Source organism: Ranitomeya imitator, unplaced genomic scaffold (assembly GCF_032444005.1).
Source record: "Ranitomeya imitator isolate aRanImi1 unplaced genomic scaffold, aRanImi1.pri SCAFFOLD_184, whole genome shotgun sequence".
Classification (NCBI taxonomy): domain Eukaryota; kingdom Metazoa; phylum Chordata; class Amphibia; order Anura; family Dendrobatidae; genus Ranitomeya; species Ranitomeya imitator.
In genome coordinates, this window is record NW_027194894.1 from 138,043 (window position 1) to 162,059 (window position 24,017).

General features: G+C 46.2%; 2 protein-coding genes across 3 annotated transcripts in view; one reads left to right on the forward strand and one right to left on the reverse strand.

Annotated features, from left to right (window-relative positions):
* LOC138656623 (polyadenylate-binding protein 1-like) overlaps positions 1 to 3,892 on the forward strand; it is a 29,985-nt gene extending 26,093 nt beyond the window's left edge. Inside the window, exon 11 of the mRNA XM_069743732.1 lies at positions 3,878 to 3,892. The gene's annotated coding sequence lies outside the window, so the exon portion shown is untranslated. The remainder of the gene's footprint in view (positions 1 to 3,877) is intronic.
* Positions 1,278 to 22,644, reverse strand: LOC138656624 (gastrula zinc finger protein XlCGF66.1-like). Of its 2 annotated transcripts, XM_069743736.1 has the most exons (4): positions 22,505 to 22,644; positions 16,515 to 16,691; positions 16,310 to 16,433; positions 1,278 to 2,124 (listed from the first exon to the last, which is right to left on the reverse strand). In XM_069743736.1, exons 1-4 carry the CDS (start codon positions 22,580 to 22,582, stop codon positions 1,916 to 1,918), a joined length of 588 nt encoding a protein of 195 aa, XP_069599837.1. In that variant the 5' UTR covers positions 22,583 to 22,644; the 3' UTR covers positions 1,278 to 1,915. The 2 variants fall into 2 exon arrangements, with proteins under 2 accessions (XP_069599837.1, XP_069599836.1); XM_069743735.1 differs by having other exon boundaries at positions 16,310 to 16,691.
* Positions 22,645 to 24,017: the final 1,373 nt, after the last annotated feature.

Consider the following 24,017-nt stretch of genomic DNA (forward strand, 5'->3'; position numbering starts at 1 on the left):
ACAAGTGGCCATCATTACTTTAAGAAATGAAGGTCAGTCAGTCCGAAAAATTGGGAAAACTTTGAAAGTGTCCCCAAGTGCAGTTGCAAAAACCATCATGCACTACAAAGAAACTGTCTCACATGAGGACCGCCCCAGGAAAGGAAGACCAAGAGTCACCTCTGCTTCTGAGAATAAGTTTATCTGAGTCACCAGCCTCAGAAATCGCAGATTAAAAGCAGCTCAGATTAGAGACCAGGTCAACACCACAGAGTTCTAGCAGCAGACACATCTCTACAACAACTGTTAAGAGGAGACTTTGTGCAGCAGGCCTTCATGGTAAAATAGCTGCTAGGAAACCACTGCTAAGGACAGGCAACAAGCAGAAGAGACTTGTTTGGGCTAAAGAACACAAGGAATGGACATTAGACCAGTGGAAATATGTGCTTTGGTCTGATGAGTCCAAATTTGAGATCTTTGGTTCCAACCACCGTGTCTTTGTGCGACGCAGAAGAGGTGAACGGATGGACTCTACATGCCTGGTTCCCACCGTGAAGGAGGACGTGTGATGGTGTGGGGGGTGCTTTGCTGGTGACACTGTTGGGGATTTATTTAAAATTGAAGGCATACTGAACCAGCATGGCTACCACAGCATCTTGCAGCAGCATGCTATTCCATCCGGTTTGCGTTTAGATGGACCATCATTTATTTTTCAACAGGACAATGACCCCAAACACACCTCCAGGATGTGTAAGGGCTATTTGACCAAGAAGGAGAGTGATAGGGTGCTACGCCAGATGACCTGGCCTCTACAGTGGTTTGGAGTGAGCTGGACCGCAGAGTGAAGGCAAAAGGGCCAACAAGTGCTAAGCTTCTCTGGGAACTCCTTCAAGATTGTTGGAAGACCATTCCCGGTGACTACCTCTTGAAGCTCATCAAGAGAATGCCAAGTGTGTGCAAAGCAGTCATCAAAGCAAAAGGTGGCTACTTTGAAGAACCTAGAATTAAGACATCATTTCAGTTGTTTCACACTTTTTTGTTAAGTATATAATTCCACATGTGTTAATTCATAGCTTTGATGCCTTCAGTGTGAATTTACAGTTTTCAGAGTCAAGAAAATACAGAAAAATCTTTAAATGATAAGGTGTGTCCAAACTTTTGGTCTGTACTGTATATAATAAAGTTAATGAAAATAAATATAAAAAAATAATAATAAAATAATAATAAAGAGATAGATGATGTAATAGAGTAAGATAACACAGAACCACATGAGAATATTTAATAACTATCACACTGTATAATGCATACTGAATCTTTATTGAACCATTAGGCAAAATACAAAAATACAAAAAAGAAACCCGAAAGTCTCCTTCAACAAACTGCCCGAGACTAAACATGACTTTATAAATAGATGAAAAAGGTCAAAATGCAGGGAAAAAAATCTGAAACAAATCGAGGAGGCTGGCCCATGACAATACATGGTACATATACATAAGTCTCAAGTCGTACTGAACTGCCAATCATCCACGATTAATGATCCAGAATATAGGAAACAAACACTTGTTAGATAAGTGTCGGACCCAGCTGAACAATTAGAATAAAGGAAAACTCAAAAAAACATAAATGAAGATATGGTACTGTGAATAGACGCTTCAGGAAAGAGATCTGATGACTAGAAAATAAGGCCGGGTTCACATTGCGTTTACAGCAGCCCGTTCAACACATACGTTAACGGGCTGCTGATGCAAGTGCCGGTATGGCAGCACGCTAGCGCAGATAGAGCATCTGCTAGCTCTATCTGCGCTAGCAGTGACGGACTAGGAAACGCTGCAGCCCGCGTCTCAGGGTCCGTCACTCAATGACGGCACATCCCTAGCGCACGCCCATTGTGCGATGCATCCCACATAGGAATTAATGGCGGCCTTAACGGACTACGTTACACCGTGTTTATGCCGCGGTGTAACGTAGTCCGTATAACGGGCGCCCATAACGCAATGTGAACCCAGCCTAATTCTCTGATGAAAATAGCCATAATACTCCAAGCAAGCACCAAGGTGAGAGTAAGATGTAAATCCTCTCCAGGGAAAGTGAATGTGCTTCCATCACAGAACAACGAATACCAATGTCTACTGGTCCAGGGTATATCTAAAAAAAATAGAAATAGAATAGAGATGAGCCATATAACTAAACAAAAAGACATATAATTATGGTGTGTATTTTAACCATAGAACCCAGAAAACGAGAATTCCTCCTTTAGACCTCCAGGGGACATGCTCTTTAAATTGAAAATCCAACGGGACTCCCGGCGAAGGAGGTCCTTAGTTGGATTCCCACCCCGAATGTTGCCAATAACCTGGTCCACCATCATTACACGTATTTTGTGATGTCTACTCCCATGGTGTTCTATATTGGAAATGTGCTGCTGAATTCTGCGTTTGATTTCTTGGCTACTTTGTCCCACATACTGTATATCTTTGGGCATTGACAGATAAGAATATATATCACACTAGATGGTGGCCTGATCCTAACGCATCGGGTATTCTAAAATATGTGGACAGAACTTGTTCAGTAAACGTGACTAAACTATGTGGCACTGTGACTGACAGAACTTGTTCAGTAAACGTGACTGAACTGCGTGGCACTGTGACAGACAGGACTTGTTCAGTAAACGTGACTGAACTACGTGGCTCTGTGACTCACAGAACTTGTTCAGTAAACGTGAGTGAACTGCATGGCACTGTGACTGACAGAACTTCTTCAGTAAACGTGACTGAACTGCGTGGCACTGTGACTGACAGAACTTGTTCAGTAAACGTGACTGAACCACGTGGCACTGTGACTGACAGAACTTATTCAGTAAACGTGACTGAACTGCATGGCACTGTGACTGACAGAACTTGTTCAGTAAACGTGACTGAACTGCGTGGCACTCTGACTGACAGAACTTGTTCAGTAAACGTGACTGAACTACGTGGCACTGTGACTGACAGAACTTGTTCAGTAAACGTGACTGAACTACGTGGCACTGTGACTGACAGAACTTGTTCAGTAAACGTGACTGAACTGGGTGGCACTGTGACTTACAGAACTTGTTCAGTAAACGTGACTGAACTATGTGGCACTGTGACTGGCAGAACTTGTTCAGTAAACGTGAGTGAACTATGTGGCACTGTGACAGACAGGACTTGTTCAGTAAACGTGACTGAACTGCATGGCACTGTGACTAACAGAACTTGTTCAGTAAACGTGACTGAACTGCGTGGCACTGTGACTGACAGAACTTGTTCAGTAAACGTGACTGAACTATGTGGCACTGTGACTGGCAGAACTTGTTCAGTAAACGTGAGTGAACTATGTGGCACTGTGACTTACAGAACTTGTTCAGTAAACGTGACTGAACTATGTGGCACTGTGACAGACAGGACTTGTTCAGTAAACGTGACTGAACTGCATTGCACTGTGACTGACAGAACTTGTTCAGTAAACGTGAGTGAACTATGTGGCACTTTGACTTACAGAACTTGTTCAGTAAACGTGAGTGAACTGCATGGCACTGTGACTGATGGAACTTGTCCAGTAAACGTGACTGAACTACATCACACTGTGACTGACACACTATGACTGCGCCTGTCGCTGATTGATCGTGTGCGGCTGGCGCGACCAATCAGGGACGCGGGATTTCCATTACAAACAGACAGAATTAGACAATATAGTAGATTCCTCGAGCGACAGTTTGAATAAGGTTTAAAGTGCCTGGAAACATTGGGAGGGTAACATTATCAGCTGCAACCATGTAGGGGCAAATATTGCAACCACCACATGGAAATGACTCCGTGAGGTGATTCCCCGTGCCCAATCTAGTGGTTGGTCGTTAGTTGATTCTCTTTCTCGTTTCCAGTTCGAGCGTTTCCGGTCTTTGGCTCCGGAGGCAGAAACCATCGGTTTGGATTGCCCAGCGGACCTTTGGCTCGTGGCATCGGGGATGCTGAAGATCTGATAAGGTCGTCGTTGGCTCCCAAAACATGGGAGGCTTATCAGATGGCTTGGTCTTCTTGGGAAGGGGTCTTGGCATCCTGCCCGGGTGGAGGTAATGCTGATGATCAGGTGGGGATTTTGTTGTCCTGGATTAGCCGTGGTTTGGATGAGGGTTGGTCGTGGGCGAAGGTATCACGCTTGCTGGCGGCTTTGGCGTTTGGTTTCAAATTGAGGGGGCAGTGTGATTTGTCTAAAGCTTTCCTGGTGAGGCAAGCCGTAAAAGGTTTCCGGAGACAATATGGTAGGTTGGATTCCCGGCGTCCCGTGTCTTTTGCGATGTTGGAGCGATTGGGTGAGATTTTGGGGGACTGTTGTGGGTCACTGTTTGAACAACGTCTTTTCAGTTTGGCTTTCTCGTTGGCATATTTTGGTGCAATGAGAATTAGTGAACTGGTGTCTCCTAATAAGTATACAGCTGGGGGAGTTTTGGCAAGGGATGTTCTCTTGTCTGAAGGGCGTGTGGAGTTCTGGTTGCGTCGATCCAAGACGGATCAGATGGGGCGCGGTAGAAAAATTGAGTTGGGTGCGGTAGTTGGTTCACTGATGTGCCCAGTTAGTTGTTTGAAAAGTTTTTGGGGGCTAGGGCCTCGCAGGGAGGGATCTTTACTTTGTCATGAGGACGGTTCTGCTTTGTCAAGATATCAGTTTCAGATGATTTTCAAGAGAGCGCTTGATGTATTGGGGTTGGATGATTCGCGTTTTACTCCTCATTCCTTTCGGATTGGGGCAGCTACGGATGCGGCTGCGGGAGGTTTGGATGCGGAGGCTATCAAGCGTATTGGGAGATGGAAGTCGAATAGATATCGCAGTTATGTTAGGTGTTAAGTGGGGGTGTGTGTTTTCGTCCTGGAAAGGTTCGTTTTGATAAATCGCGGTCTTTAGGTGGTGGATTGAACTTTGTGTTTGTATTTTTAGGTTCCTTACCGTTTTTGGTGTGGATTTTCGGCCATTCCTATGTGCATTGGGGAGCCCGGCGCGCTGACGTACGGTCGAAGGGTAGACAACTCGGTTTCGATCGGTCGGTAGCAGTGGTCCGGTGGATTGGTTTTAGAGGTTTGTCCTGGAACAGGGTGCTGAAGGAGATCAATGCTGCGGTAGTTTTGGACAGGTCACCGTAGATTTTGGTGCTACACGTGGGAGGTAATGATTTGGGTATGCGCCCATTTAGAGAACTAATTAAGGACATCAAGCAGGACTTGTTGCGGTTGTGGCGGTTATATCCGGGGATATCGGTGGTCTGGTCGGAGATTGTACCGCGAAAACGGTGGAGGAATATGCGGTCCTTGGAAAAACTTAATAAGGCCAGGATCAAGGTCAACAGAGCGGTGTCCGCGTTTGTGGCCAGGAATGGTGGAGTAGCCGTAAGGCATTTTGAGTTGGAAAAAGGTGACGGGGCGTTCTGGCTGGCAGACGGTGTGCTTCTGAATGCCGTTGGGATTGATTTTTGGGCACTTGGGCTGCAGGAAGGTGTGGAGAAGGCCATAGCGTTTCGGAGTGGTGGGGTCTCAGGTCTTTAAGGTTTCAAAGTCCCTCGTTGTGGTGGCTGGGGGGAGTCCTTGGAGTTGATGGAAATTGGGTTGGGGGGATTCATTGGCTTATGGCTCCCCGTTATTTTGTGTTAAAACTGGTTTTGGATCTGGTGACTTGGGGGGTTCCGGCGGGGGTGGTCGGTTCCCCGGGAATTGTAACGTGAACAGGGAACCCGCTGGGGTTTTGGTGCTCCTGAGCCAGGCGGTATCGGCTGGGAGTAATTTGGTTTTGGTAACGTTCACGTTGTGCTGTGTGTTTGATCACCAGATCCATGGGAGCTCCAAGGACCCCTCCTAGTTTAAAGTTATTGGATGTTATAATTTATTATGTTTGTTTGTATTTAAATAAAAAGGCTGCAGTGGCCGACATTATTCCAAAAGAATATGTAGTTTGAGTCTTTATTTAGGGGTAAGAGGGCATGGGTTATGGGGGGGGGTTATTAAAAGGGAAGGTTTGTGCTGTTTATCTACCCCAACTGCTCGACATTACCAGGGTCAAGAGCTAGAGGCTGAGTCAGCAAGGAAAGCCAAAACTTTTTCCTGCTGTTCCGGCTTTAAAAGCGGTTTTCCTACTCCCAGATAAGGGAGCCTTTGAGGCCTTGTGTAGCCAGACGATGACGCTGGCTCAACACCTCGAGCCTTATGTGCTATTTTGCTTTTTCCACTACCACCATCATTACCAGCTGGCAACGACCGCCCACGGCCTCTTCCACCAGACTTCCTCATTTTTGGGAAAATGTAACCAAAATAACAACCGTTATATGGTACTATAAAACAAGGTAGGTGTATATAAACTTGTTGAGAATTTAAATCTCCCTTTTTTGGGGGGGAGACTGCACCTAAACTCAGGCCCAGTGTATTTCACTACACAATGTAAGTGGCAGAACGTGGCTGGAAGATATACGACAAACAGAACTGACGTAGATCCACTTAGTGCCAATTTAAATCTCCCTTTTTTGGGGAGGAGAATACACCCAAACTCAGGCCCAGTGTATTTCACTACACAATGTTAGTGGCAGAACGTGGCTGGAAGATATATCAAAAAATACAAGGACTGTAGTACAATTTCAATCTCCCTACAATGAGCTCAGGACAAGTTTGGCAGCCAGCAATAAAAAGGACTGCTGCACACAAAAGTGTGGAGTGGTCAAATAAACAAGATAACTGTGCAGAAAGGAGCAACAGGATTTTTGCTTTTCAAAAAGCAGTTGGTTTGCACAGCGGCGTACAAACAGCAATGCAGCTATCAGGGAGCCTTATAAGGCAGCCTAATAAGCTACAGAGCTGATGCACAAAAATATAAACTCCACTGTCCCTGCAAAGAAAAGGTGGTGTTGGACAGTGGAAATCGCTACAGCACAAGCAGTTTCGGGGTTAATCTTCCCTCCCTAACTATATCCCTTCTTCTGATGCAGCTGCAGCAACCTCTCCCTATGCTAAGATCGGCAGAAGTAAGATGGCGGTCGGCGTGCATGCCCCTTTATAGCCCCTGCGTCGCCGCAGAAAGCAAGCCAATCACTGCAATGCCCTTCTCTAAGATGGTGGGGACCAGGACCTATGTCATCACGCTGCCCACACTCTGCATCCTCCTTCATTGGCTGAGAAATTGTGCTGAAAACGTCATACGAAACACGACTTTGGCGCGCTGATCGCCGACCTCGTGGCCGATCCCACATTAGGATTGGGTCGGGTTTCATGAAACCCGACTTTGCCGAAAGTTGGAGATTTTTCAATTTGTCCGATCCTTTTCACTCAACCCTAATTATCACTCTGTTTTCGTGAAATATCTAATGTTTTCATCCCTTGACCAAGGCATTGCACTATTTAACGCTTTTCAGCAGTAGAGAAATCCTTTTTATTTCTCATATTGCTTGAAACCTGTGGCCTGCTTGATAATGTGGAACATCATTTTTAAGTAGTTTTCCTTTAATTAGAATCACCTGGAAAACTAATTATCACATGTGTTTAAGATTGATTTCAGTGAGCCATTGAGCCCTGAGACACAATACCATCCACGAGTTTCTTTGAAAAACAAAACAATTAAATCTTTATGACACTTAAATCCAATTTGCATAATAATTTGGAACATGGTGTAGACCTTTATGGCCTGCCTCTCTGGAACAGAAAAATTATATAATAGCCCCATTGAATATTAGATAATGGCCCCATCAATAAGATTAATAGCACAATCATAAGGACTATGAGGAAGGAGGTCTTGACACCCCTGTTCTGAAAACACATCCCCGAAGTCAGACAGGTATTCCGGCAGAGACCGGGTATCCACCCTGGCTAACCGGGTGCCCAACCAGTGTCCTTGACAATACTCGCTCCACTTTACCACCTCCCGAGTCTGTCAGTCCACTACAGCATTGTTCAGCATACGCCAAGGTAGTTCAAATGCCACAGGAGAGGGCAAACTATCTAGCACATAACACTTGATTAATTCTGAGTGCATTGCCCCTATCAGCAGATGTATCATTCGAATGACCTGAGTAAAATACCCCTGGCTCAAGGGTACAGAGTCAATGGCAATTGTGGGCATAGACTAGACAGTTTATGTGTCTTGAGACCCTTGTCCTGGACGAACCTGGCATTAATCTGATAAAACACTGCCTCACTGTCTAGAAAGGCTTAAATAACCACTTTAATTTTACCAAAATGGATCTTGGCTGGTAAAAAAATTGTGACCTTACCACAGAGGAAATATATACACCTGGGTTGTTAACTTACCCACAACCCGGGCTCCTTACTTTTCTCGTGGCTGTTTGCGGTTATGTATGGAAGGACAAGTACCCACAAAACGATCCTTCTCACCAACAAAACACACTTCCCCTGTATGCCAAACTGCAGTGGGACAAATAAACAAGCCATTCCCGCCAAATGCATTGGTTCTTTGGTTGAGTAAGCCCTAGGTTCCCTTGACCCCGGATCCCTCGAAAATTGGGGTGTCTGTTTATGTCTCTGCTGAAGACGGCAGTCCACCTGGATAGCCAGAGACATGGCCGCCTTCATCCTTTACCCTCACAGAAAGCCCTTGACAGAACTGGACCACCTACGAGACTCGGAGCAATACACCTCCACTGTCCGGTCTCCCTGCGGAAGCTCACAGTTTAGATTCGGCCAGAGAAACAAGGTCGGGGTCATCGTATATATGACCCAGAGCCTGAAAAAAAATCCTCAACCGTCTGAAGAGACAGAGTCACACGGAATACAAAATGCCCAGGTGATCCCCACCCATTGCTCCTCGGTACCTGAGTAGTGATTATGTAATATAAAATAAAGTTTACAGGTTTCCCTGAAAACAACAAACATCCCAACTCCTAGAGAACCTATCTGGCAATGTGATCTTGGGCTCAACTAAGGGTTGCCTGAGAGCCCTAAGCCTGAAGTGTTAGGGGTTGCCAAACAACTGGGCGCAAGTCTGCCAAGCTGAGTGGCTGCACTTAACCTGTCAGAGCAGCCGCCGGATCCATGATGGATCAAAAAAGTTATGGGCCAGTGTTAATATCACGAAATACCTTGTGACTGTGGGCGCTAACCAGGTCCCTAAAAATAGGGGAGCTCTAGACTATCCCTGTTTCCTTGGATTACTTTTGAAGAATGAGACACCTGGTTCACGTGCTTTGCTGTGCTCCTATATCAACCCTTATCTGTTCCCTCCCCCACCCAGGAAGGTGAGAAGCCAAAGTGTGTAGGAGAACACTAACCAGACAAACAAGGGAAGACGGACAGAGATAAATGAAAATAAGAATCTTATAAAATACACTCATTAAACAACAGAGTGGAACACACGGGAGTAAAAGGAAGGAGAAACCAAGTAGGAGAGGATGAGGATGTGCACACAAAAAAAACTGAGCAACAATAACAAATCTCCAAACAAGAACTACACCTCCAACTCCAAACCAGGCAGTGAGAGCTAGCACTGACAATTCCAAAGGTGATCATGTATAGTAGAGGGGAGTGGCAAACATTAAAGAGCTGACAGATTGACCCTTGCACTGCCAGCAAGGAAAAAACCTGCACCATTTAATAAGATGGTGAAGTACTTCTAGTACCAGTAGAGGGTGAAACGTACGTCTTTATAGGATCTAGAATGCTACAAAGGCCCATACAGGGCTCATGGATTCTGTTATTGTGGATATACAGTATGTACTGGATTTATCATATCTGGACTTGGCTTCAGGACACACATTACAATGTACGGCACTGTATATGACACATAATCAGTGTCTGGCCCACGAAGAACCATCTCCAGAACCCCACTTTTCAACTACGTGCAAATGTGACATTATCCTTAATCACAAATTTGTATAACAATGAACTGGGTAGATTGTTCAATTAATAAGATGCTGCCTGTGTCCGTACATAATGATTCAATTATAAAGTGTCAAGTGCTGCTTATATAAGAGGGTGGTGACCCATTCGTGCACGTGGGCCCACCGGAGGAGCCAGTCCAAGCCTGCATATAATTTATGATGTCCTTTAGGAGCTGTTAGTGCACTTCGGTGTATGCTGAGTTCGGTAGAAGAAGCTGTCGACCAGATGATCATTTATCCGACAACTATGAGGCTTTACAATGCATGGAGGAAGAGTGGAATTGTAATGTACAAAGAACAAATGGCTTTTCTTATCTAAAATTGACATCGTATTCGCTTATCTTAATAAAACTCATGCTGGAATAAAATGCAAAAAGGAGCATACAAATTTGCAACAATGTACTCGGCAAGCTGTGACTGCCTTTCTCGGTACATTATCTACCTTACCCTACATAAAAAGAATATTCCAAATAGAAAATGTTTGGCCATTTCCACAGAAAGATTTGGTTTCCGTAAGTTTTTCATGTGTAGGAGGCCCCACTAACGCTCATTAGAGCAGTCTATACTTCAAAATGTATTCACTATCGTTTGGACAACTTTTCTCAGGAGCTTTCAGATTTTAGGAAAAGAGGCGTTCTTGAAAAATGTGCAACTGTTTCCATAGTTTTTTCACCCCTACATACAGTTCTTATTTCTCTTTCAATCCCAGATAAATGCTGCTATAAAACAACAGCAGACATTAACCCCTTAGCGACCGCCGATACGCCTTTTAACGGCGGCCGCTAAGGGTACTTAAACCACAGCGCCGTTAATTAACGGTGCTGTGGAAAAAGTAAATAGCGCCCCCCAGAGTCGGATTTTCTCCGGGGTCTCAGCTGCCGGGGGTAGCCGAGACCCCAGAGAACATGATTCGGGGGGTTTTTAACCCACCCCGCATTTGCGATCGCCGGTAATTAACCGTTTACCGGCGATCGCAAAAGAAAACGCGATCTCTTTTTAATTTCTCTATCCTACGATGTGATCGCACATCGGAGGATAGAGAAAAGGGGTCCCAGGTAGCCCCCCAATACTTACCTATCTCTCCCGATGCTCCTCGTGGCTCCCGGTGGGCGCCGCCATCTTGAAAATGGGCGCATGCGCAGTGCGCCCGCCGGCCCCGCGAGAATCTTTGGGGTCTCGGCTCCGGGGGTAGCCGAGACCCCAAAGAGCATGATCGGGGGTCGGTTTTAGCGACCCCTGTTTTGCAATCGCCGGTAATTAACTGTTTACCGGCGACCGCAAAAAAAAAAAAAAAAAAAGCTAAGTGTAATTCTCTGTCCTCTGATGTGATCGCACATCAGAGGACAGAGAAATAGGGGGATTCGGGGACCCTGCCATACTCACCTGTGTCCCTGGATCCTCCTGCTGCTCCTCCTGGCCGCCGGCATCTTCTGGGCAAAAGAAAATGGCGGGCGCATGTGCAGTGCGCCCGCCATCTGTCTCCATCTGCCGGCCGGCAGGAGAAGAGCAGTTGGGGCTAAAATTAGGGTTAGGGGTAGGGTTAGGGGTAGGGCTAGGGTTAGGGGTAGGGTTAAGGCTAGGGTTAGGGCTAAATTTAGGGTTAGGGTTGGGGCTAAATTTAGAGTTAGGGTTGGCGCTAAATTTAGGGTTAGGCTTCTTTCACACGTCGGTACGGGGCCGTCGCAATGCATCGGCTCGACATACCGACGCACGTTGTGAAAATTGTGCACAACGTGGGCAGCGGATGTAGTTTTTCAACGCATCCGCTGCCCAATCTATGTCCTGGGGAGGAGGGGGCGGAGTTACGGCCACGCATGTGTGGTCAGAAATGGCGGATGCGACATACAAAAAAACGTTACAATGAATGTTTTTTTGTGCTGACGGTCCGCCAAAACACTGATCCAGTGCACTACGGACGCGACGTGTGGCCATCCGTCACGATCCGTCGGCAATACAAGTCTATGGGCAAAAAACACATCCTGCGGGCACATTTGCAGGATCTGTTTCTTGTCCAAAATGACGGATTGCGACGGATGCCAAACGACGCAAGTGTGAAAGTAGCTTTAGGGTTAGGGTTGGGGCTAAAGTTAGGGTTAGAGTTGGGATTAGGGTTAGGGTTTGGATTAGGGTTGGTATTAGGGTTAGGGTTGGCATTAGGGTTACGCTTGGGATTAGGGTTAGGTTTGGGATTAGGGTTAAGGTTAGGGTTGTGATTAGGGGTGTATTGGGATTAGGGTTAGGTTTGAGGTTAGTGTTGAGATTAGGATTAGGGGTGTGTTGGATTTAGGGTTTTGATTAGGGTTATGGTTAGGGTTGACATTAGGGTTGTTTTGGGGTAAGGGTTGGGATTATCGTTAGGGTTAGTGATTAGGATTATGGATCGGGTTGGGATTAGGGTTAGGGGTGTGTTGGAGTTGGGTTGGAGCTAGAATTGGGGGGTTTCCACTGTTTAGGTACATCAGGGGGTCTCCAAACACGACAGCCAATTTTGCGCTCAAAAAGTCAAATGGTGCTCCCTCCCTTCTAAGCTCTGCCGTGCGCCCAAACAGTGGGTTACCCCCACATATTTGGCATCAGCATACTCGGGATACATTGGATAACAACTTCTGGGGTCCAATTTCTCTTGTTACCCTTGTGAAAATAAAAACTTGGGGGCTACAAAATCCTTTTTGTGGAAAAATATATATATATATTTTTTTTATGACTCTGCATTATAAACTTCTGTGAAGCACTTGGGCATTCAAAGTTCTCACCACACATCTATATAAGTTCCATGGGGGGTCTAGTTTCCAAAATGGGGTCACTTGTGGGGGATTTCTACTGTTTAGGCACATCAGGGGCTCTCCAAACGCGACATGGCGTCCAATCTCAATTCCAGCCAATTCTACATTGAAAAAGTAAAACGGCACTCCTTCTCTTCCAAGCTCTGCGGTGCGCCCAAACAGTGGTTTACCCCCACATATTGGGTATCAGCGTACTCAGGAGAAATTGCACAACAACTTTTCTGGTCTAATTTCTCCTGTTACCCTTGTGAAAATAAAAATTTGTGGGCAAAAAGATCATTTTTGTAGAAAAAATGCGATTTTTTTTTTTTCACGGCTCTACATTATAAACTTCTGTGAAGCACATGGGGGTTCAAAGTGCTCACCACACATCTAGATAAGTTCCTTAAGGGGTCTAGTTTCCAAAATGGGGTCACTTGTGGGGGGTTTCTACTGTTTAGGCACATCAGGGGCTCTCCAAACGCGACATGGCGTCCAATCTCAATTCCAGCCAATTCTACATTGAAAAAGTAAAACGGCGCTCCTTCACTTCCAAGCTCTGCGGTGCGCCCAAACAGTGGTTTACCCTCACATATGGGGTATCGAGAAATCGCACAACAACTTTTGTGGTCTAATTTCTCCTGTTACCCTTGTGAAAATAAGAATTTGTGGGCGAAAAGATCATTTTTGTGTAAACAAAAGCGATTTTTTATTTTCACGGCTCTACGTTATAAACTTCTGTGAATCACTTGGGGGTTCAAAGTGCTCACCACACATCTAGATAAGTTCCTTAAGGGGTCTAGTTTCCAAAATGGTGTCACTTGTGGGGGGTTTCCACTGTTTAGGCACATCATGGGGCTCTGCAAACGCAACATGGCGTCCAATCTCAATTCCAGCCAATTCTGCATTGAAAAAGTCAAACGGCGCTCCTTCACTTCTAAGTTCTGCGGTGCGCCCAAAAAGTGGTTTACTCCCACATATGGGGTATTGGCGTATTCAGGAGAAATTGCATAACAAAATTTATGGTTACATTTCTGTTTTTACACTTGTGAAAATAAAAAAAATGGTTCTGAATTAAGATGTTTGCAAAAAAAAGTTAAATGTTCATTTTTTCCTTCCACATTGTTTCAGTTCCTGTGAAGCACGTAAAGGGTTAATAAACTTCTTGAATGTCGTTTTGAGAACCTTGAGGGGTGTAGTTTTTAGAATGGTGCCACACTTCATTATTTTCTATCATATAGACCCCTCAAAATGACTTCAAATGAGATGTGGTCCCTAACAAAAAAATGGTGTTGTAAAAATGAGAAATTGCTGGTCAACTTTTAACCCTTATAACTCCCTAACAAAAAAAAATTTTGTTTCCAAAATTGTGCTGATGTAAAGTAGACATGTGGGAAATGTTATTTATTAACTATTTTTCGTGACATATCTCTCTGATTTAAGGGCATAAAAATACAAAGTTTGAAAATTGCAAAATTTTAAAAATGTTCGCCATATTTCCGTTTTTTTCATAAATAATCGCAAGTAATATCGAAGACATGTTACCACTAACATGAAGTACAATATGTCACGAAAAAACAATCTCAGAATCAGCGGGATCCATTGAAGCGTTCCAGAGTTATAACCTCATAAAGTGACAGTGGTCAGAATTGCAAAAATTGGCCCGGTCATTAAGTACCAAATTGGCTCTGTCACTAAGGGGTTAAACAGTTCTTGTATCTTTCACATCCACATTCTGGCTGTATTTTGCAACCATATTTAATTTGTATTTTGTCTGAATATATAACTAAAAATTAACAGAACACAAACACTAAAGAGCTGGCGACGGAGAAGAATATCCGACTTCTCTTTTTATCCCGCGGTCACCACTCACCTGGGCGGTGATCTGTAGGGGTCTCGTCTTTACACCGCTGACCGCCCCTCACATTAGGGGTCTCCTCTTTACACCGCTGATCGCCCCTCATATTAGGGGTCTCCTCTTTACACCACTGATCGCCCCTCATATAAGGGGTCTCCTCTTTACACCGCTGATCGTCCCTCATATTAGGGGTCTCCTCTTTACACCGCTGATCGCCCCTCACATTAGGGGTCTCCTCTTTACACCGCTGATCGTCCCTCACATTAGGGGTCTCCTCTTTACACCGCTGATCGCCCCTCACATTAGGGGTCTCCTCTTTACACCGCTGATCGCCCCTCACATTAGGGGTCTCCTCTTTACACCGCTGATCGCCCCTCACATTAGGGGTCTCCTCTTTACACCGCTGATCGTCCCTCACATTAGGGGTCTCCTCTTTACACCGCTGATCGTCCCTCACATTAGGGGTCTCCTCTTTACACCGCTGATCGCCCCTCATATTAGGGTTCTCCTCTTTACACCGCTGATCGTCCCTCATATTAGGGGTCTCCTCTTTACACCGCTGATCGTCCCTCATATTAGGGGTCTCCTCTTTACACCGCTGATCGTCCCTCATATTAGGGGTCTCCTCTTTACACCGCTGATCGTCCCTCACATTAGGGGTCTCCTCTTTACACCGCTGATCGCCCCTCACATTAGGGGTCTCCTCTTTACACCGCTGATCGCCCCTCACATTAGGGGTCTCCTCTTTACACCGCTGATCGCCCCTCACATTAGGGGTCTCCTCTTTACACCGCTGATCGCCCCTCACATTAGGGGTCTCCTCTTTACACCGCTGATCGCCCCTCACATTAGGGGTCTCCTCTTTACACCGCTGATCGTCCCTCACATTAGGGGTCTCCTCTTTACACCGCTGATCACCCCTCATATTAGGGGTCTCCTCTTTACACCGCTGATCGTCCCTCACATTAGGGGTCTCCTCTTTACACCGCTGATCGCCCCTCACATTAGGGGTCTCCTCTTTACACCGCTGATCGCCCCTCACATTAGGGGTCTCCTCTTTACACCGCTGATCGCCCCTCACATTAGGGGTCTCCTCTTTACACCGCTGATCGCCCCTCACATTAGGGGTCTCCTCTTCACACCGCTGATCGCCCCTCATATTAGGGGTCTCCTCTTTACACCGCTGATCGCCCCTCATATTAGGGGTCTCCTCTTTACACCGCTGATCGCCCCTCACATTAGGGGTCTCCTCTTCACACCGCTGATCGTCCCTCATATTAGGGGTCTCCTCTTTACACCGCTGATCGCCCTTCACATTAGGGGTCTCCTCTTTACACCGCTGATCGCCCTTCACATTAGGGGTCTCCTCTTCACACCGCTGATCGCCCCTCATATTAGGGGTCTCCTCTTTACACCGCTGATCGCCCCTCACATTAGGGGTCTCCTCTTTACACCGCTGATCGCCCCTCACATTAGGGGTCTCCTCTTCACACCGCTGATCGCCCCTCATATTAGGGGTCTCCTCTTTACACCGCTGATCGCCCCTCACATTAGGGGTCTCCTCTTCACACCGCTGATTGCCCCTCATATTAGGGGTCTCCTCTTTACACCGCTGATTGCCCCACACATTTCTCTTTGGACCATTAATATTGTTCAGATCTTTTTCCGGATCCAAAATCTGCAAAACAAATATTGTAAAAGTCCCCGATGATCGGAGAAGTCCCTGGGGTTGTCCTTTTACTGGAGAGAACTGAGGAGACACAGACGGGACTGACATCGTTATTACATACAGAGAATTATAGGCCGTGTGTATTTAGTCCTGACTATTACCTGGTGATGTGCGGGGCCGGTGCTCCTCCATCATCACCTCCTGGTACCGATCCTTGGGTCCTTCTAGATACTCCCATTCCTCCATGGAGAAATAGACGGTGACGTCCTGACACCTTATAGGAACCTGACACACAATGATACCGTCATCACCCAGAATCCTCCAGTGCTGTCCTGTATAATGTCCCAGCATTCCCAGCAGCGTCACCTCTCCAGTCAGCAGCTCAATCATCTTGTTGGCGAGTTCTAGGATCTTCTGGTCATTGATCTCCTCATGTATCTGGGAGTGAGGTGGAGGCTCCAGGATTGGGCTCAGGGTTCCTCCCCGTCCTTCAGACACAGGGGCCTGACAGCGATCACTAGAGATCTTCACTACTATGTAATCCTGAGTGTGGAGACATTAATAATATCACTACAGACATCTCCAGAGTCCATCACCTCTCCGGTCATATCCCCTGTTATTCCCATAGATAATGAGGTCATGTGATGACATCAGAGCCTCTCTCCTCTCCGGTCATATCCTGTTATTCCCATAGATAATGAGATCATGTGATGACATCAGAACCTCTCACCTCTCCGGTCACATCCCCTGTTATTCCCATAGATAATGAGGTCATGTGATGACATCAGAGCCTCTCACCTCTCCAGTCATATCCCCTGTTATTCCCATAAATAATGAGGTCATGTGATGACATCAGAGCCTCTCTCCTCTCCGGTCATATCCTGTTATTCCCATAGATAATGAGGTCATGTGATGACATCAGAACCTCTCACCTCTCCGGTCATATCCCCTGTTATTCCCGTAGATAATGAGGTCATGTGATAGACTCAGTCTGCTGAAAATCATCTTTTAACTTCCATCTTTTAAATTACATCTTTTTAATTATGATTCTGAATTAGACTGAATTCTAGAATGCATTTGGCTACTCATCACTACTACAATATTATCATCATCTGCACCATCTAATCGAGCTGTTCTCCTCTTCCCACAGGTATGCACTGACTTTACCCAGCTCTCCCTGGCTCCAGAATATCTCTGTATACTGCATTGATTTTCCATGGTATGCACTGACTTTACCCAGCTCTCCCTGGCTCCAGAATATCTCTGTATACTGCATTGATTTTCCATGGTATGCACTGACTTTACCCAGCTCTCCCTGGCTCCAGAATATCTCTGTATACTGCATTGATTTTCCATGGTATGCACTGACTTTACCCAGCTCTCCCTGGCTCCAGAATATCTCTGTATACTGCATTGATTTTCCATGGTATGCACTGACTTTACCCAGCTCTCCCTGGCTCCAGAATATCTCTGTATACTGCATTGATTTTCCATGGTATGCACTGACTTTACCCAGCTCTCCCTGGCTTCTGAATGTCTCTGTATATTGCACTGACTTTTCTATGCTTCCCCTGGACCTGAGTGTCTTGGTGCAGCACATATAATCCTTTTAGTATGCTTTCTTACCTATGAGCTTGTTTCCATGACCTGTTTTCATGTATCCCATTGTGTGATCCTGGCATCTCTTTGAGTGGTCAGTCTTACCCCTCCCTCACTTTATGACCTTTGCTTAACTCTCTACATCTGGTCTCCCATACCCAGCCACCCCCTCATTCACACCTGATTGCCCTTAACTGGGGATATATTCACATGCAGGAGTCTGCTATAGACTCAGTCTGCTGCAAATCATCTTTTAAATTACATCTTTTTAATTATGATTCTGAATTAGACTGAATTGGACTGGAATTGACTGGAAGGTAACAGAACACCAACCACTACAATGTTTCGGTTTCTTTTCTCTTTCACCCCCATACTACTTTCCTTCTTACAATCTCCTGCAATCCCTCCTCCTAGTAAGGAACTAGTCATTTCTTCCTCCATACTCCCCAGCCATCTCACCTTCCCCTCAGAACTGTTCCTCCACATACAATCCTTTTTATCCAGACACACACGGCCAATCATGTCCTATCCTGCTCCCACCTTCTAATGATCTGTCTGTTACTCCTCATTGCTGGTGACATATCCCGGCCCTCCCCAATTCATCCCCACACTCGTTTCTAACCCCCTGCCACGATCCTCCGCACGTTTTCCCAACCACGACAACCTCATACCCATTCATCCAGCCCCCACTCCCCCGCTCCCCCTACTTGGAGCACTATGGAACGCACGCTCCATCTGCAACAAACTGCCATTTATCCATGACCTCTTCATCACCAACAAACTCTTCTTCCTCGGCCTCACTGAAACCTGGCTCACCCCCTCTGACTCGGCCTCTCCAGCTGCGCTCTCCTATGGCGGATTCCACCTCTCTCACACCCCTCGCCCCAGCAACAAACGCGGTGGAGGAGTTGGCTTGCTCCTGTCCGACACCTGCTCCTTTACTCCAATCCCGCTACCACCCTCCGCTACTCTTCCCTCGTTTGAGGTGCACTCTGTCCGCATCTATTCCCCCTCCAACCTCCAGCTGGCTGTCATCTACCGCCCCCCAGAACTAGCCATCTCCACCTTTCTCGACCACTTCACCACCTGGCTACTTCATTTCCTCTCTGTTGACATCCCCACTATCATCATGGGTGATTTCAATGTCCCCATTGACACTTTCACCTCAGCTACCTCTAAACTTTTATCACTGACTGCCTCCTTTGGCCTCACTCAATGGTCCTCTGAGGCCACTCACAAAGATGGCCACACGCTGGACCTCATCTTCACCCGCCTCTGCTCCCTTACTAACCTCACTAACACACCCCTCCCCCTGTCTGACCACAACCTACTGACATTCTCGTCCCTCTCCTCTCCTAGTGTGCAACCCCCACTCCACAAACTCACTCACCCTCGCAGAAATCTCAAACATCTCAACTTACAATCACTCTCTGAGTCCCTTCTCCCTCTCACAGACATAGCCTCCCTTCATGACACAGATGCTGCTGCCACTTTTTATAACACCACAATAACAACAACACTCGATTCGGCCACCCCACTCATGCATAGTAAAACTCGTACAATTAACAGGCAGCCCTGGCTGACCAGCCTGACCAAAGAATTGAGACGGGCTTCCAGGATTGCTGAGCGGAGATGGAAGCGATCCCACTCTGCCGACCACTTCACTGCATACAAGCAGTCCCTCGCCAGCTTCAAGTCTGCGCTCACTGCCGCAAAACAAACTTACTTCTCATCCCTCATATCCTCCCTGTCCCACAACCCTAAACAGCTTTTCAACACTTTCAATTCTCTACTCCGTCCCCCCGCACCTCCTCCCTCCCCCCTCATTTCTGCTGATGACTTCGCCTCTTTCTTTAAACAGAAGATCGACACGATCAGAGAAAGCTTTGGCCCACAGCTCCCACTGCCCCTCTTAGCTGCTCAACCCTGCTCCTCCAAAACCAGCTTCTCCACCATGACAGAAGATCAGCTCTCCACCCTCCTGTCAAGATCACACCTCACCACCTGCACGCTTGACCCGCTCCCATCCCACCTCATCCCTAACCTTTCCACGGTCTTCATCCCAACCCTAACACACCTCTTCAACCTCTCACTCACAACAGGTGTCTTTCCCTCATCCTTCAAGCATGCCAAGATCACACCCATCCTCAAAAAGCCCTCCCTCGACCCATCCTCTGTGTCTAGCTATCGCCCAATATCTCTTCTCCCTTATGCCTCCAAATTGCTGGAGCAACACGTCCATCTTGAACTGTCCTCCCACTTCTCCTCCTGCTCCCTCTTTGATCGGTTACAATCAGGCTTCCGTTCCCATCACTCAACTGAAACTGCCCTAACTAAAGTCACCAATGACCTACTAACTGCCAGGAGCAAGCGACACTACTCTGTCCTCCTTCTCCTGGACTTGTCTTCTGCCTTTGACACTGTAGACCACTCCCTTTTGCTACAAATCCTCTCATCCCTTGGCATCACAGACTTGGCCCTTTCCTGGATCTCGTCATATCTGACAGACCGAACATTCAGTGTCTCCCTCCCCCACACCACCTCCTCACTTCGCCCCTTGTCAGTCGGTGTTCCTCAAGGCTCTGTTCTAGGACCCCTACTCTTCTCCATCTACACTTTCGGCCTGGGACAGCTCATAGAATCCCACGGTATGCAGTACCATCTCTACGCTGACGACACGCAGATCTACCTCTCCGGACATGACCTCTCCTCCTTGCTTACCAAAATCCCGCACTGTCTGTCTGCCATTTCAGCCTTCTTTTCTGCTCGCTTTCTACAACTGAACATGGACAAAACAGAATTCATCATCTTTCCCCCATCTCACTCTACCCCTCCACCAGACCTATCCATCAATGTCAATGGCTGCTCACTATCCCCAGTCCCACACGCCCGGTGCCTCGGGGTGATCCTCGACTCTGCCCTCTCTTTCAAGCCACATATCCAAGCCCTTGCCTCCTCCTGTCGTCTCAAACTCAAAAATATTTCCCGGATCCGTGCTTTCCTTGACCGCAACACTGCAAAAACGCTAGTGCATGCCCTTATCATCTCCCGCCTCGACTACTGCAACCTCCTACTCTCTGGACTCCCCTCTAGCACTCTGGCACCACTCCAATCCATCCTACACTCTGCTGCCCGACTAATCCACCTGTCCCCCCGCTATTCCCCAGCCTCTCCCCTGTGTCAAGCCCTTCACTGGCTTCCTATCGCCCAGAGACTCCAGTTCAAAACCCTCACACTGACATACAAAGCCATCCACAACCTGTCTCCTCCATACATCTGTGACATGGTCTCCCGGTACCTACCTACACGCGACCTCCGATCCTCCCAAGACCTCCTTCTCTACTCCCCTCTCATCTCTTCTTCCCATAACCGCATCCAAGACTTCTCCCGTGCTTCCCCCATACTCTGGAACTCTCTACCCCAACACATCAGACTTGCGCCTACCATAGAAACCTTCAAAAAGAACCTGAAGACTCATCTCTTCCGACAAGCCTACAGCCTGCAGTGATCCTCAACCTACTGAACAGCCGCACAGCCAGCTCTTCCCTCTCCTAGTGTATCCTCACCCACCCCCTGCAGACTGTGAGCCCTCGCGGGCAGGGTCCTCCCTCCTTATGTACTCGTGTGCCTTGTTATCTGCTCATGTTTAATGTATTTGTCTATATTTGCCCCGTATTCACATGTAAAGCGCCATGGAATAAATGGCGCTATAAAAATGTATAATAATAATAATAATAATAATGTGATGACATCAGAGCCTCTCACCTCTCCGGTCATATCCCGTTATTCCCATAGATAATGAGGTCATGTGATGACATCAGAACCTCTCTCCTCTCCGGTCATATCCTGTTATTCCCATAGATAATGAGGTCATGTGATGACATCAGAACCTTTCACCTCTCCGGTCATATCCCCTGTTATTCCTGTAGATAATGAGCTCATGTGATGATATCAGAGCCTCTCACCTCTCCGGTCATATCCCGTTATTCCCATAGATAATGAGGTCATGTGATGACATCAGAGCCTCTCACCTCTCCGGTCATATCCCGTTATTCCCGTAGATAATGAGCTCATGTGATGATATCAGAGCCTCTCACCTCTCCGGTCATATCCCGTTATTCCCGTAGATAATGAGCTCATGTGATGATATCAGAGCCTCTCACCTCTCCGGTCATATCCCGTTATTCCCATAGATAATGAGGTCATGTGATGACATCAGAGCCTCTCACCTCTCCGGTCATATCCCGTTATTCCCATAGATAATGAGGTCATGTGATGACATCAGAACCTCTCACCTCTCCGGTCATATCCCGTTATTCCCATAGATAATGAGGTCATGTGATGACATCAGAGCCTCTCACCTCTCCGGTCATATCCCGTTATTCCCATAGATAATGAGGTCATGTGATGACATCAGAGCCTCTCATCTCTCCGGTCATATCCCGTTATTCCCATAGATAATGAGGTCATGTGATGACATCAGAACCTCTCACCTCTCCGGTCATATCCCGTTATTCCCATAGATAATGAGGTCATGTGATGACATCAGAGCCTCTCACCTCTCCGGTCATATCCCGTTATTCCCATAGATAATGAGGTCATGTGATGACATCAGAGCCTCTCTCCTCTCCGGTCATATCCTGTTATTCCCATAGATAATGAGGTCATGCGATGACATCAGAACCTCTCACCTCTCCGGTCATATCCTGTTATTCCCATAGATAATGAGGTCATGTGATGACACCAGAGCCTCTCACCTCTCCAGTAAGATGGAAGATTATCTCCAGGGTGAGGTTTATTATCCTCTCCTCCATCTTCTTCTTCTCTCTATCCATCCTTGGTGGGTGAACCAGTAAAATTATTTGACATTAAAAGAACTAACGGACAGGATTATTCAGTGCAAGACCCTGAGTAGAAAAAAAGATGAACCAATATAAAAACATACCGAAAATCTTATGGAAAAATTACAATTACTGGAGATAATCCGATGCTGAAGTTGGTTTCTTATTTGGCAATTTCTTTTCTTTCTTTACCCCTTCATGACCCAGCCTATTTTGACCTTAATGACCTGGCCGTCTTTTATAATTCTGACCACTGTCCCTTTATGAGGTAATAACTCAGGAACGCTTCAACGAATCCTAGCAGTTCTGAGATTGTTTTTTGTGACATATTGGGCTTCATGTTAGTGGTAAATTTAGGTCGATAATTTTTGCGTTTATTCGTGAAAAAAATGGAAATTTGGCTACAATTTTGAAAATTTTGCAATTTTCAAATTTTGAATTTTTATTCTGTTAAACGAGAGAGTTATGTGACACAAAATAGTTAATAAATAACATTACCCACATGTCTACTTTACATCAGCACAATTTTGGAACCAAATTTTTTTTTTGCTTGGAAGTTATAAGGGTTAAAATTTGACCAGCGATTTCTCATTTTTACAGCAAAATTTACAAAACCATCAGTTTGAGGGGTCTATATGGCTGAAAATACCCAAAAGTGACACCATTCTAAAAACTGCACCCCTCAAGGTGCTCAAAACCACATTCAAGAAGTTTATTAACCCTTCAGGTGCTTCACAGCAGCAGAAGCAACATGGAAGGAAAAAATGAACATTTAACTTTTTAGTCACAAAAATTATGTTTTAGCAACAATTTTTTTATTTTCCCAAGGGTAAAAAGAGAAACTGGACACCAAAAGTTATTGTACAATTTTTCCTGATTACACCGATGCCCCATATGTGGGGGGGAACCACTGTTTGGGCGCACGACAGGGCTCGGAAGGGAAGGAGCGCCATTTGACTTTTTCAATGAAAAATTGGCTCCAATCTTTAGCGGACACCATGTCGCGTTTGGAGAGCCCCTGTGTGCCTAAACATTAAAGCTCCCCCAAATTTGACCCCATTTTGGAAACTAGACCCCCCAAGGAGCTTATCTAGATGGATAGTGAGCACGTTGATCCCCCAGGTGCTTCACAAATTGATCCATAAAAATGAAAAAGTACTTTTTTTTCACGAAAAAATTCTTTTAGCCTCAATTTTTTTCATTTTCACATGGGTAACAGGATAAAATGGATCCTAAAATGTGTTGGGCAATTTCTCCTGAGTACACTGATACCTCACATGTAGGGGTAACCACTGTTTGGGCACACGGCAGGGCTCGGAAGGGAAGGAGCGCCATTTGACTTTTTGAATGAAAAATTAGCTCCAATCGTTAGCTGACACCATGTTGCGTTTGGAGAGCCCCTGTTTGCCTAAACATTGGAGCTTCCCCA

Excerpts from the sequence above, each read along its gene's own strand:
- LOC138656624 (XM_069743735.1), bottom strand. The coding sequence starts at position 22,582 with ATGGATAGAGAGAAGAAGAAGATGGAGGAGAGGATAATAAACCTCACC. Across the intron at positions 16,692-22,504 it reads TCTTCCATCTTACTGGAGAG|GATTACATAGTAGTGAAGAT; the intron begins GTGAGAGGCTCT and ends CTCCACACTCAG. Across the intron at positions 2,125-16,309 it reads CCGGCCCCGCACATCACCAG|ATATACCCTGGACCAGTAGA; the intron begins GTAATAGTCAGG and ends TATTTTTTTTAG.